The sequence below is a fragment of the Macaca nemestrina genome, chromosome 12 (assembly GCF_043159975.1).
Source record: "Macaca nemestrina isolate mMacNem1 chromosome 12, mMacNem.hap1, whole genome shotgun sequence".
NCBI lineage: Eukaryota > Metazoa > Chordata > Mammalia > Primates > Cercopithecidae > Macaca > Macaca nemestrina.
Genome location: NC_092136.1, coordinates 45,023,125 through 45,038,174, shown reverse-complemented (window position 1 = coordinate 45,038,174; position 15,050 = coordinate 45,023,125). Strand labels below are relative to the sequence as shown.

General features: G+C 41.9%; 1 protein-coding gene across 1 annotated transcript in view; it reads left to right on the top strand.

The window, feature by feature from the left end:
* Positions 1-14,648, top strand: part of LOC105487013 (solute carrier family 6 member 5) — a 56,856-nt gene extending 42,208 nt beyond the window's left edge. The window contains exons 13-15 of the mRNA XM_011750277.2: positions 2,920-3,020; positions 7,659-7,826; positions 10,093-14,648. Of these exons, the coding sequence (XP_011748579.2) occupies positions 2,920-3,020; positions 7,659-7,826; positions 10,093-10,248 (425 nt within the window). The 3' untranslated portion in view covers positions 10,249-14,648. The remainder of the gene's footprint in view (positions 1-2,919; positions 3,021-7,658; positions 7,827-10,092) is intronic.
* The last annotated feature ends 402 nt before the right edge of the window (positions 14,649-15,050 follow it).

The window sequence follows — 15,050 nt, the reverse complement described above, 5'->3', positions numbered from 1 at the left end:
GCAGAACTGGGTATCAACTCTTGGACCTTAACTCCCAGTCCAGTGCTCTTTCCACTGTACCATGTTCGTGACTGACCGCTGTCAGACTTGCCTTAAAGTAGAGTGGGAAGCTCAGCTGCAACCTAAGGCATTTTAGAGTGAACTGGGAAAAGGTGCCTTGGATGAGTCCTCATACTGTTCCCAGCACAGGCTCCTCTACAGCAGTCCTGAGGCTTGGCGGCCCTCCATGATGGCTGTTGTCAGGGGGCCTGGTGACTCGCTGTCCTGAGGGGTGGCTGACTTCCTCAATCTGAGCTTGGTAGGAAGTAAAAGCAAATGTTAGGAGCGGAGGGCTGTGAAGGGTCTCAGGATCCATTATTTTGATAGTGGTGTTCGGAGTGGAGTTTTTTGGGTTAATTTTAAGATTAAAGTATAATGTACATACATGATATATTTTTCATTTATATATTTTTATTAGATATTGACATTATAATTGCATATATTTACTAGGTACAAAAGTGATGCTATGTGTTATACAATGTGGAACGATTGAATCAAGCTAATTGACGTATCTATCACCTCAAATACTTACAATTTATTCCTCCTGTCTAACTGAAACACTGTATCCTTGACCAAGATCCACCCATTTTCCCCATTCCCCAACCTCTGGTTACTACCATTCTGCTGTCTCCTTCTATGTATTCAATTCTTTCTTTTTAGATTCCACACATAAGTGAGAACATGCAGTGTTTGTCTTTCTGTGCCTGGCGTATTTTACTTAGCATAATGTCCTCCAGGTTCATCCATATTATCACTCATGACATCATTTCCTCTCTTTCAAAAGGCTGAATAGTACACCATTGTGTATGTACACCACCTCTTTTTTATCCATTCATCATCAGTTGATGTACACTTACGTTGATTCCATTGATGCTGCAATACACATGAGACTGCAGGTATCTTTTGGACATACTGATGTCAAATCCTTTGGATATACACCCAGTAGCTGGATTGCTGGATCATATGGTAATGCGATTTTTAGTTTTTGGAGGAATGTCCACAATGTTTTCCATAGTGGCTGTACTAATTTATATTCCTACCAACAGTGTACTAGGGTTCCTTTTTCTCCACAAGAGTATGTATCCTGAGTGTACAGCTCAATGAATTTTCACTCCAATGTAACCAGCACCCAAATCAAGATATAGAACAGCAGGGCCATTCTTTTTCTTTTTCTTTCTTTCTTTCTTTTTTTTTTTTTTGAGACAGAGTTTCGCTCTGGTTGCCCAGGCTGGAGTGCAGTGGTGCGATCTTGGCTCACTGCAACCTCTGCCTCCCGAGTTCAAATGGTTCTCCTGCCTTGGGCTCCCAAGTAGCTGGGATTACAGGCATGCGCCACCATACCCAGCTAATTTTTTGTATTTTTAGTAGAGATGGGTTGTCACCAAGTTGGCCAGGCTGGTCTTGAACTCCTGGCCTCAAGTGATCCACCCACCTTGGCCTCCCAGAGTGCTGGGATTACAGGCTAGAGCCACCATGCCTGGCCCAGCGGGGCCATTTTTTAAGGGTCTGAATTGAACTATTCCATTCTGCAGAAGGAAAACTCCAGTCACTTTTCTAGCCCAGCAAGACACTGTCTTCTCACATCACATTTATCCTTCCCCACTTCCAAGTAGCAGAGAGCAGGCATTGAAAATACAGGACCAGGAAGGATAAGTGGGGACTGAGATGGGGGTGGTGGGGGGCACTGATTAGATGAGGGCAGATGAGGTGGTGGACAGGGAGGTGATGGCAGAAGGGGGAGAGGTGGCCAGTGAAGGCAGGAAGAGGAGCACCCAGAGACCGAATTCACCTGCTCTCATGGAGCTCAGGGCAAAAGACCCAGACATCTGAGGAGGCTGGGAAATCCTGAGAACAGGAGGAGCAAGGGACCAAGGTCTAGAAAGAAGGCCTGACAATGTGCAAGGAGTATTCTTGATGGGAGGAGTTGTTGGTAAGTCTCTCTTGACCTGCAGGTACCCACTTTTCATGAAAATGATGGAGGCTGAAGGAATGATGAGTTTTTAAACTGAGGCCATACTGAAGTCAGAGTTGCTGACTATGAAGGAGCTTGAACTTGGAGACTGTACAGGTCCCTTCAACATCTCAGTCCCACAGTTCAGGGAAGGCCATACTTCTGATGAGATTGGGAAAGAATGCAAGAAACTGCCCAATTCTAAAATATTTCTCAACGCCTTTTTCTTTTGAGGAGTGGTTTTAAAAACCTTCCTAAACCAATAGGGAGTAGGGATGGCAATTGTCTAGGGCCATGAGAGTAACCATCTCCTCTGTTTTTACTTTAGTGAGGTTGATGAATGACCAAGAAGACAGCAGTCCTTTGAGTTCCAACAAAGTGGGTGAAGGACACTTGGAATTTATGTTGGTTTTTGTGTGCTATTATCATCTTGCATGGCGCAAAGATAAATGACTCATTGGAATAGCGTCCTTGGGAGGGTGGAAGATAAAAGCCAGTGTGCAGTGATTTTATCTCTAAATTCCAAGGTTTTCAGAATATTCTCTGCTTATTGACCACAATCTTCACCGATCTTGCCAGAGTTGTCACTAAGCACCTCAGAAAACAGCCGCATGTGTGAGATGTCAGCTTGTGACAATGCTGATAGCGCAGGCTGGAACTGAGCTTTTCAGATGTTACCGTGGGCTGACATTTTTGAACCTCACCACAGAGCATATTTAATATCTATTTAAGTGTCCAATTTGCCTTAATCTTCCTGGCAGCGTGTCATTTGTCTGACGGTTCCCTGCATAATAGGGGTCATGTTGATACCAGGCTGGGGCCAGCCCTAGCCAATGGTGCTTGAGTGAGGGGCTCTAGTGCCTGCCCTGCCCCCATCTCGCCCTCCTGCTACTGTGCCTTATACCTGTTTTCTGCTTGTCTATTTGCAGGCTTGCAAAGATTCTGTGAGGATATAGAGATGATGATCGGATTCCAGCCCAACATCTTCTGGAAAGTCTGCTGGGCATTTGTAACCCCAACCATTTTAACTGTAAGGATTTTGCATGTTTTCTTGTGCAGACAGCACCTTGCATACATATGTGGTGTTTTACGTTTGAGCAGTGTGTACCTGCGTGTGAGCCTGGGAGCTGGTGTGTTGGGTGGTGGTCTTGTCTTTCAAATGAGAAGACTGAAGTTCAGAGAGTTTAAAAGACTTGCCTAAAGGTGCCTAGCAGGTCAGGTGCAGAGCTGGGACTCATGCACAGGTCTTTGGAGCACCCCTATGGCACATTTCCCATCATATCAGTCTGCTTTATGTACTAATAATGGATTACAATCACAGCCACGTTTTCCACGTGATAACCACGTGGTAGGCTTTGTTCACAGTGCTTCCTATGTATAGCCTCATCTCTCCCTCACAGCAGCTCTTCAAGGGTGGCATTATAATTATCTCCACTTTACAGATGAGGAAACGGAAGCCCAGAGTTGATGTGACTTGCCTTGCATTGCACATCTAGTAATTATCAACAGCTTGGATTTGAACTCAGGTGGTCTGACTCTAGAATTCATGCTTTTAATCATGGTTCAACACAGCTGCTCTACAACTAATATAGCATTAAACTTTTATGCTAATTTTTATTGCTTTTGAGACCTACCTTGTCATCTTCAAGTGGGATGATGACATTTTGGGATCATCTGACATTCACCTTCTTAAAGATCAGACCCTTTCATGTTTCAGAAAATCTGCAATTCATGGACTTACATTCTCATTTTGTCACCTTTGTTATTGTGCTATAAGCTGCCAGCTTTGCCCACTTTGCACTGCAAACACAGCAATTGACAGAGATCTTTTCCCCTCCTCCTCTCTAGCTTATATAGGTGTAATTTTGGGAACGCTGGAGGATGTTGGCTGTAATTCCCAATGAATCCAGTAGGTGACACTAGAAACCAGATTAAGACCTTTGTTTTACTATTACACATAGTACCAGTTTCGCTAAAGGAAGCAAGACAGGATGAAAGTATAATTGTAAAGGGAATGCATTTTTTGTCTTTCTTCTTTCCTTCCCTCTCTCTCTCACCTTCCTTCATAAAATGAGTTTTAATCAAAACATCTCAATTTTTTTCTGAAAAGCTAGAAATGTAGACAGAAAAATCATTCAGCATTGATCTCCCTCTGCATTGACACGAATGTGATACTGAGGCTGACATCTGTACCCATATTTTAGAGTATGCAATTTGTCTGAAAAGTCCCACCAGATTTGGAGCATGACAGTTGAAAAGGATAGGCTTTCTGTCTCTTGAATTCAAGACTGGAATGTATATGAAGAACTCGAATTTACCTAACCGGTGGGAAGAGAACATCTGTGAACAGACTCGCAGGCCTCCGGTGTTCCCATCTCCAGTGCGCTTGCCCTCTTCCCTGGATCCTACCACTCATGATTTATGCTTGGCTAAAATCAAAGTTAGAACCTGTTCTAGATTCTCTCTTGCTTTTCTTCCCACCCCAAACATACTGTGCTTCAGAGGATTTTATTATACCCTGGAACAACATTTCACATAGTAACAATCAGCGCTGCTGTTTGTTGTGGTCTATGTGAGGCAGGCACTTTATAAGCATTGTTTCTAAAGCTTAGGACCACTTTGCCTGCTGGGTGATTCCTCTCTCATTTTACATATGTGTGCACTGAGGCTTGGAGAGGTCAAGGAACTTGCCCAAGGCCACTAGATTTGGAGGTGACAAAGCCAAGAATTGAATCCAGGGCTGTCTAAGCTTCAAGCCTATACCTATGTATTATTTCTAAAAACCTAGTACTTTCATCTTTCATTAGAGTTTGGCCAGTTTGGATTAAAATAGTTCGAATCATTTTTGTGAGCAGAATGTCAGAGAAGAGGAATTTTAGGGACTTGCTGTTTTTTGAGAAAGTTCCTCAACTATGTTGTGCTTTACTTAGTTTCTAATATAAATCTTATGCCAGAAAGTTGTGGAGAGGTCCCAGAAAATATTCCGAACCAGATTCCCCTTCTGTGTTGGCTGGGAACTAGGGACAATGAGAAGGGGTCAATTCCATCATCATTGTCAACTGATGAGTCTCCCTCTAGCACCTTCTTTGGCTGCCATCACAAAAAGATCAGGGTGTACCTGACTCAGTGGCTAAATTATGATCTCTCACGGCCAGTCCCAGCCAAGGACAGCATTTCGTCAAAATTAACTTGGCAGAGGGAAATTCATGGCAAAGGACAAATTTGCACAGGTAAGTTTGATATGATATGTGTGCAACTGGAAATGAGTATCAGAGGACCAAGCCCAACACTTATTTTTTGCCATCTGCCCTTCTATCAAATGGATATTTGTGGTGTGCTGGAATAGGCTAAGATTATGGGTTTAAATTACTTTGGAGCCCCTAAAATGAAATTGATCATTTTTATATATGCCTTCACGGATTTATAGAACTATAAATATTCTCCATGCAATTATTGTATACATAGTCAGATCATGTTACTGAGTTATGCGTGCACATAAGCAGATGTATTGCTATTTATATAGTAAATGAAATGGAGCAGCTTACAATAATTACATTAGACCATACTTCCAATACTCTGGTTAATAAAGCTTATAACTCTAGGGACAAATGTTTAAAAAGGGGCCTAGAGTAGACATCTCTTTCCATAGAAGATTCTTTTCCAACAGTTGTCTTCGGGCTCGTGTTGCTTTGAATCAATATATTGAATTATTGTTGTACTGAAATAATCACTCATCCCAGCTGTTTGGGCTTTGCGGTAATAATACAGATGCCTTTCATCCATCTAGCACTTCACACTTTTCTAAAACACTTTCGTACATTATCTTTCCTGGCAAAATTCCTTCCAATCACTTTTGGGCAGTTATTTTGTGGTTTAAGTTAGGAAGAGAGGGGTGGGGAGAGGAGGAGAGGACTTATATGGGTACATTATTCTAGACTGATGTTGCTATAGGCAGGGTGAATACAGGGAGCCATACACCATTCAGGGAAATTTCCCCCCAAAGGCTTGAGTAGTGAAGTTAGAACCTTGGCTCCACTTTTTAAAGATACCTCTATTTTTAGCACTTGAATTCCCTTCTTTCTCTTTAGCTGCGCTGGCCGAGTCTTCAGAGGGTTCTCATGGCTGTTGCTAGCCCAAGTGTGCAGTGATAGGAGTTAATGGGCAGAAAACACATCATGACCCCTCTTAAAATCGAGGGGGAACTCATGAGTAAATACCAAACTATCATTTCCAGAAAACCCCTGTGTTGTATACACAGAGGGAGACATATCCATTTTATAGCAGGGAAGTCTGAGACATAAAGGTCCCTCAGCTAATCAGTGGTTGGGTCAAGATGAGCCTACTGGTCTCTGGGCTCACGGCTCACCACTTGGTGACGACGCCTGTTCTCCTTAAGTCATTTAAGGGGAGCTGTGCATCCCTTCTGTTTGTCCCACAGCTTATCATAGGACTAAGCTTCCGGCTCAGTCACTGCCTGGGGACCAATCTGGGTCTCACTCAGCCAGCATTAGAGGCAGCTCCTGGATGTGGGCCATTAAGCAAAGTAGATTCAATTTTTTAAAAGTAAAAAGACATAAACATAATGGAATTCCCCTCCCCCTCCTTCCCTCCCCTTCCCTCCTCCCCCAATCCCTCCTGCCCCCTCCCCTCCCATCCCCTTCTCTTTTTCTTGAGACTGAGACTCGCCCAATTGCCCAGGCTGGGGTGCAGTGGCATGATCTTGGCTCACTGCAGCCTCTGCCTCCCATGTTCAAGCAATTCTTCTGCCTCAGCCTCCTGAGTAGCTGGGATTACAGGTGCCCACCACCATGCCTGGCTAATTTTTATACTTTTAGTCGAGATGGGGTTTCACCATGTTGGCTAGGCTGGTCTCAAACTCCTGACCTCAGATGATCCGCCACCTCAGCCTCCCTAAGTGCTGGGATTACAGGTGTGAACCACTGCGCCTGGCCTGGGTTTCTTTCTTATAACAAAAGCTTGATTATTACCCATTATAAAAAAGACAGGCTGGGCACAGTGGCTCACACTGGTAATCCCAGTACTTTAGGAGGCTGAGGTGGGCAGATCACCTGAGGTCAGGAGTTTGAGATCAGCCTGGCCAACATGGTGAAATCCTGTCTCTACTAAAAATACAAAAATTAGCCGGGCGTGATGGCACATGCCTATAATCCCAGCTATTTGGGAGGCTGAGGCAGGAGAATTGCTTGAACCTGGGAGGCAGAGGTTGCAGTAACTGAGATCGCACTATTGCACTCCAGCCTGGGTGACAGAGTGAGACTTTGTCTCAAAAAAAAAAAAAAAAAAAAAAAGAAAATACAGACAACTCCTTAAAAACACCCACTATCATCCCCACCCACATCTGCCCACTTGTCACCTTAGTATATACCCTTTAAACTTGTCTTCTCTGTCTGTCTGTATGTATACACATGCACATATATTGCTCCGCTCCCATGGTTTGGCAAATGCAGGGTCAGCAGCTCAGTACATGTCATTTCCATCTCTTTGAAATTTAGTTTGTTCATTTGAAAAATGGATTAATAATACTACTCTTTCGTGGGTATAAAATATTAGAGACGAAAGCATCAAACTCATGACAGGGGTTTAATAGTGTTGAGTGCATGAATAATTCATGCCACCACCCTAACACATGTGTCACTTCTCTTTCCAGTTTATCCTTTGCTTCAGCTTTTACCAGTGGGAGCCCATGACCTACGGCTCTTACCGCTATCCTAACTGGTCCATGGTGCTTGGATGGCTAATGCTCGCCTGTTCCGTCATCTGGATCCCGATTATGTTTGTGATAAAAATGCATCTGGCCCCTGGAAGATTTATCGAGGTAATTCTGTCTACTTCTTTCCCTCCCAATTCCTCCCAAGGGAAAGCCCCTGAAAGCTCTGCACGTTAAAAAACAAAAGATTCGGTAAACTTATTCAAGAGGGAGACTTGGTGATGAAGCAATTACGATTGCTACCATTTCTATTAAACCCATTTTTATTATGTATGATTCCTCTAATGGAGGGGCTCAGCCAATCTGCAAGCAGAACTGTTATTATGCTAGTCCTCAGTGTGGTGACAGCTCTGGGGAATAAATGATCGAGGGTCTCCTTTTTCCTGGAGTTTCCTCCTCCTCTCCCCTCATCCACAGTTTAAATCTCAGTGTTTTGTTTTTAACCACACATCAGATTCCCCCTTCCCTGATGCTCCTCTCTGTCTAAGGCTTCTTCTTCCCAAACATCTATTACCATTAAACTTAAAATCACTACCCCCTCCTGTTGTGCCTCTGTTAGGGATGGTTGAGGGTCTCAGCTGATTAAAATGCCACTGTTACCACAGAATGTAGTGAGAATTTCAGGACATGGCTGGTATGAGGTGAGACTTGTCTTTCTTTGTCAATTGATCCCTTGCTGGACCCATTTCCCAACTCTAATGCGAAGAATCCCCACTGTCACTCCAGAGTGAATGGGACGGGGACTGCCTCTGGTGCCACCAGTGAAGTGTGGTCAGGCTTTTGTTATTTATGAGGAGTCACTTGCTCAGGTGTGCTAGGAATCACCCAGCCCTGCCTCGGTCTTGAGGATCCAGGAATCTGGCATTTTGGACTAGATCAGGGCTACTTAGGGTTTGCTCCAGCAACCAGCAGCATCCTTCTCACCTGAGAACTTGTTGGAAATGCACATGATCAGAATCCAGGCAGAAGACTCCTACTGAACCAGAGTCTTGGGGAAATGGGACCCTGGCATCTACAGTTTAACAAGCCCCCCTGTTAGCGAAGCATTGGACTAGACTCAGGTGATAGAAGGCAGAGAATAACAGTTTGGGCTTTGCTGTTGGTCTGCTGGGTTGAAAAAGGAATGAAGAAGGAACAGGCCTCTGTCTGGGGTATCCCATTGAGGCTCTGGAGGGGAGACAGAGGATGGGAATCAGGCATGTGGTACGTGCACAACACAAAAGTCCACTGGGTTGGGGGGTAGCTTTTGTCTTCATTGGACTAACGGTGGAGACAGAATTAGCAAAAGGATGTATAGGAATCTTTTTACTGCAGCCGTATTCCAGTTTCCAACCTCAGGAAATTCTGTTATTCCCTTGAGGTAAATGAGGTAAGTGACTGGCCCCATGGGCCTCCAGAGATGGTTCACTCCTGCCCCACATAAGCCTCCCCACCAACTGACCCAGAAATCTCTTTCCCTCTGAATGGAACCTGGTTTAGCCTCTGCTACTTTTGTCTTAGGCTAAAATTCTCTAAACTGATTGAGTTGACTATATAAATTTATTATGGTGGATTTGGGACACAAAGGTTGCAAACTGATGATTAAGGAGAGATTAAACCAACAGCTCTAAGTACCAGCTTCACTTTAAAAGGTAATAAACATATAATTGTTCCCTCTTATGTAGTCAGAAATATGTTTTCTTTCCTTTTTCTAGAAAATGTTCCAGTCAAGTTATGTTTTCCATAAAAATTTCAGCTGAAGGATTAGAGACATTCCTATTATTTTTAGCTTGCCTGCAAGAACCCACACTGCTGAACCAAGTCAGAAGCGTGTATTTTGTCAACAGATAATTAAAATCTTTGCTCACTCTTGGCGATGTATCTTTGGGGTTGGATTTTTTTTTTTTTCCTCTGGTCATTTATATCCTTCTGGGAAATATGCTAAACAAAATCCAATTATTTAGATGTAGCAACCCACTGTTGAGACTACAGAACGAAAGTAATCAAGCACATGTCTTTTGCAGACTGTGTTTGGCAGTGAAGAGAGAAGCTTGAGGATTCCCTTCATTTGGAGGGAAAAATGTATAATTAAAATCTGGGCCCTTTATCCTCTATTAATCTTGTGCAAGGCAAACACAGAGCAATTGCAATACTGCTTGCAGGGTGATGTAAATAATTTCAAGTGAACCAAACTAAGTATCCTCTTTAATGTCTCTGGCCTAGTTAATTAATGAAGGCTGATCTTCCTAACTGCCTCTCTTGGTAGAGGGCCTCCTTGGCTCAAACAAGGACTCTGGCCAAAGTGGTCATAAGCAGTTTGGGAATGGGTGGGTCATCTCCAGATGAGGAAGGTGCATTACCTCTGTGACCCTGTCTGTCTTTGGCTTCTTTGCAGAGGCTGAAGTTGGTGTGCTCGCCACAGCCGGACTGGGGCCCATTCTTAGCTCAACACCGCGGGGAGCGTTACAAGAACATGATCGACCCCTTGGGAACCTCTTCCCTGGGACTCAAACTGCCAGTGAAGGATCTGGAACTGGGCACTCAGTGCTAATCCAGTGGTGTGGGATGGTCCAGACTTGATCCTTTTTTTCCTCTCTGCCTCCTCCTAATGTTTTCCATAGCTCTCCTCCCATCTTTCTTCATCTTTCTTCCTATATCTTGGCTCATATCCATGCCTGAGAGTGATTATGTAGAAAAGCAGGCGTAATGTCGCATGCTGTAGTAAAGAGCTACACAGACCACCTGGAGTGCTGTTTGCCTGTGCCCATGGTGACTGTTTCTGGTCAGGTTTGTCCCCTGACCACACGTTTTACCCTACAGGGGAGGATCAGTTAGATGAGCGCTGGTATATATGCGTGGTTTGGTCAATAGACGTATCCACCGTGTGATGTCATGGGGGTGCCAGCAAGGCATATATAGAATGACTGAATTATAAGACTTAATTTGGACTTGAACAGAACTGAGCAATGTAGTGATCTTGTTCAGACACACAAAGTTCAAGACAGGTTTTTTTTTTTTTCTTTTCCAGAGAGTCAGCAGTGGTCAGAAAATGTTTTGGATGTAAGACAAGACCATTCAATTTGGACACCACTGCGGTGGTTAAGTTTGTATTTCCAGTCACCACTGGGGATCTGTTTCCTTCCTGTGGATCAGCCATCTCCAGTTACCACTAACTCAGATGCTACAGTCTGCACATTGTGACTTAGATTGAACTGTCAGTTTTCTTCCCTCAACTGTCTGGTTTTGTTTTAAATAACCACATTTGTGAGTTCTTTTGGCCATTTCCTCCACCTCTGCCCAAGAAGCCATCATATAAGTTGTGCCTCATTTTGTACATTCATAGTAGAGCTCCATGCTGGTTTCTACATGATATTTACCACCATGGTTCAATGTCACGATCCCGTGTTTCTTCTCTAAATGTCTCTCTGTAAGCTGTAGATACCTTGTCTTTTGACCTCTGGGAAAACAAGACTTACCCTGGTTCTGTCTATATATTATATATATAGGACACAAGCTCTTAAAAGACAGATAACTTCTTAATTTTTACTCTTAACTTTTACATTCACAGTAAAAGGCAATTGTGGTCATAGAGAAATCAAAGAAATGGAGAGTTTAATAGAAAGCAACCACAATATTCACTGCACTGGTAGTATATTTTAGGACATGGTATTTATAGAACTTTCTGATAAATACAGCTTAGGCAAGTAGCGAGTGAGCCAATTAAGACTATAGCTTTTAAGACTACATTTAGCCGATTCAATTTTAAGAGTTCCCTATTCACAGTATTCATTTTAACTGCACTCTAATGAGAGGGGATCATATGTCTGCAGAAATTGGCCAAGTATAAACTTTATTATCTTCTTGTATCCTGAACATGCATATATGAAATTTTTAAAACGTGACATGTGTTCATGTAGTGTGTACTTGTAGTGGTGTTTTCTGTCCTTATAAATATCCTATGAATTCTGTAGAGATGGTGAGTTTAGTGTAGTGTAGTCTGGGGATTTTATTTTCCCTTACAGTAATAATATCTAAACCTAAAATTGTTTCCTTTAGGGGAGATCATTTCAATCATTTTCTTCATTTATCTTCATAGTACAGGGTCTCAGGCAAAGTTTTCAGTTCAAATCTTGCATATTGTGACATTTTCATCCTGTTTAACAGAAATGAAACCCAACAACAGACTTTAATGTACATTTTTTTAAAAAAAGATTTCATTTGTTAAAAAAAAGTCTCAACTCATTTTACTGAGCTCTTCCTTTTCTAGGGCAAGTATCATTGCCATTTGCCAACATCAATATGAACTTCCAGTTTTTAAGAGGAGCTTGTGAAATGTTTTAGCAAAGGAAACAAAGATGGGTTTTGAACTTTAGATTTTCATGTCTTTTGTCTGCAGTGTATATTTGTTCTCCCCTCTCCTTCTCCTCCTTTCCCCTCTTGTCTCCCAAAGCTCAAACTTGCTTGAGTCTATCACAGAGACTACACCCTGAGCTTCCCCTAAACTTAGCTTTAGGAAGCTGAGCTGCCGCCTCACCTGTCTGCCATGAACACAGGTTTCTCTAAGAAAGCCATATTGATGAGAAGCCCCCAGTTACTGTAGCAGATGTCGCACAATGGTACCAAAAATGAGCCTCTCCAATTGATACCTGGTAGAGTGAGAGGAGCCGGGAGGAATAACTTAGGCCTGGAAATTATCTGCAGGCTTTCCAATTTGAAGGTTGAGAAAAAGAGCTTAAATCAATTAGCATTCTCTCATGGGACTGGTATGTTTGTGTCAGGATGAATGGTTTTTGGCTCTCCTCTTGCCTCTTGGCTAAAACTCGTCTGATGCTGGACGCCAACCCAATTTCTGCTAATTGCTGCTTTTGTGATTAAAAGGTGTGTGTGTGTGGGTGGGGAGGTTCCCACAGATGCTGCCAGGTTTGTTTTGTACAAACTGAAAGTTAACTTAATTGTGAGAACGGAGACCTCATCACTAGCTGCATGTTTTGGATTTGGGGGCATTTACATTTGTGTTAATTATGATTTGTCCAGGTAAGACACAGTAGCTGCTCCCGGAGCAGCTGTTTCCTCCTGACCCCACTTCACTATAGTTTCCAAGATTTATTTCCCTTTGTTTAAAGGGACAAGCTTAGCTGAAAGGTTCCAAATTTACCTGGAAATGGTTACGTTGTAAATTTAGCTTGTCTAATGGACTGTTTCCATGATATTAAAATGTACAGTCAATTGGAAGAAAAAAATGAATGGATACAAATAAAATGAATAACATTGTTAGAAACTGCCACCTGAAAACTTCCCTTCAAACTAGGGAAAAAACCAAGTAGCTGAAGAAAGACTTTTATTAGTTCACTGTATAGAATAGTGGAGCATTTTCCACTTGTGAGATTATTTCATAACACCAACAAAGGCCAGAAACTCATTCAGAGAAAAAAAGCCATATGTGAAAAACATTAACCCTGTCATATCCTCAGAGGAGAAAAAATGTGTATTTCTTAACAATTGGTGTTGTGACTTCTTATGCAAATGTCTTGCATATTAGTAACTTATTATCTTTAGGACTATGTTTATCAGGTACAAATATGTCCAGTTCTGTTTTATTGTTTTTCCTTTATATTTATGTATTGCATGAGGTCTGTGGTCAATGCAAAATCATGATGACCTCAATGTCTTTGAAATTTCCAATGCATTTTTAATATGTAAGAAATGTAATCATCTTGTATTTCCGTAAGCAGCACTTTAAAAAGAGTTTAACACGATGACTTTTAAATGGATAGGACTTGGGTTGTTTTTATGGTAATGTTGCATTGGAGTCGAGTTTTCCTTTAATTAAGTTCTTGTTTCCTTATCTACGTGTCTCTCAGTGCTTCCTGTCCACCTTTGCTGTCAGCATGGTTTTCCCATGCCTAAAAGTAAGATTTTCTTTTCTCTTTGTTCCCTTGGCCGTAGGTCATTGTCCTCTTCCCAGAGGCTAGCACAATAACTGTTGCTCAACGTCAGGTGAGATGGCAAGATCATACTACTGTTGTTGCACCTGGATTTGAGTTGGGACATGCTTCTTTGAGGCAGGTGACTCGAGAGAGGATGTGCTGTGTGGCAGGGTGTTTTGCAGGACCCAAAGGTCAAGGCCAACAGAGGAGCATTTCCTTCTCTTTCACAATGGGTATCATGTAGAAAACTTCCAGGTTGGGAGCAAATGTGTGGGTGATTCAGCCTTGATACTCATTTCCCCACTAAGTGGCCCTAGGATTTGTGAAAGTGAAGCTTCCTATCTTTCCCAGATTTTGCTTTAATTGTCCAGAAAGGCCAAGTAGTTTCGAAATGTGGTCTTTGCTCAGGTCACCTCTGAGCAGCCTGCAGCCAAAGAGAAAGTGTTTTCAGATTGGGTATTCATCACCTCTGAAAAGCAAGCAGTGCTTTGACTTGCCTGCCGTGGATTAAATACATCTTCAGGTAACCATTTGCCTTATAGGTGTATTTTACTGTTAGGATGATTCTTAGTAATTGACTAAAAACTGTTTTGTCTCTCATTTGTTCGTGTTTTTTTGCACTTTATTATGGACCTGTAAAGGAATAGGTTAATTCTTACATTGTGTACTTGGCTAACGTCCTAAACGCAGGCACCTTTTGTGGGTACTGTTGCCCACGAATAAATATATGTTCCCTAATCAGGTCCTTATATTTTTTCATTAACTATACATGAAGAAGATATATTATGTTACAAATGATGCATCATATATATATATATATCTTATAGAGTACATATTATATACTGCACATTATTCATTTAAGAAGTCATTATTCTTGAGGCCCTACCTCAAATTTTGTATTTATGTATAAAAATGCAATTTATTGTATTATATATTTGCCTATTATATAATAATATAAATTAGAATTTATCCTAATAATGTATGAGTTCACAAAACCCTAAATAAATGTCAGTGTTTAAAACATAATGATTATAGTATTGTGTCTCTTACAAAGCCATTACCCATCATCTTTCTTTCTTAATAAACAGCCTTTAGGTATCCCCAAGATTGATCTATTTTGTTGTGCAAAACCTGGGACGGTCATGGAAAACTGCCCTCCTGGGAAAACGAGATACTGTGCTGCTGCAGAAACAAATATCAATTCAGTTATTATGTTTTTAACCATCAGAAGACACTATTGTTTGCTGAATTATTAATCACCCTCATGGGGGGAGAGAGATTGGAGTAGGAGAAAGAGAAGGAAGAAAAAGAGAGAAAGAGAATCTGAGTAGATCTGAGATCTGAACAGAGAGACTGGACAAGTTAAAACACTATGTATGTTTTCATGATCATTTTGTCAGTCTTCAACTATATTTCAATTTAGCAA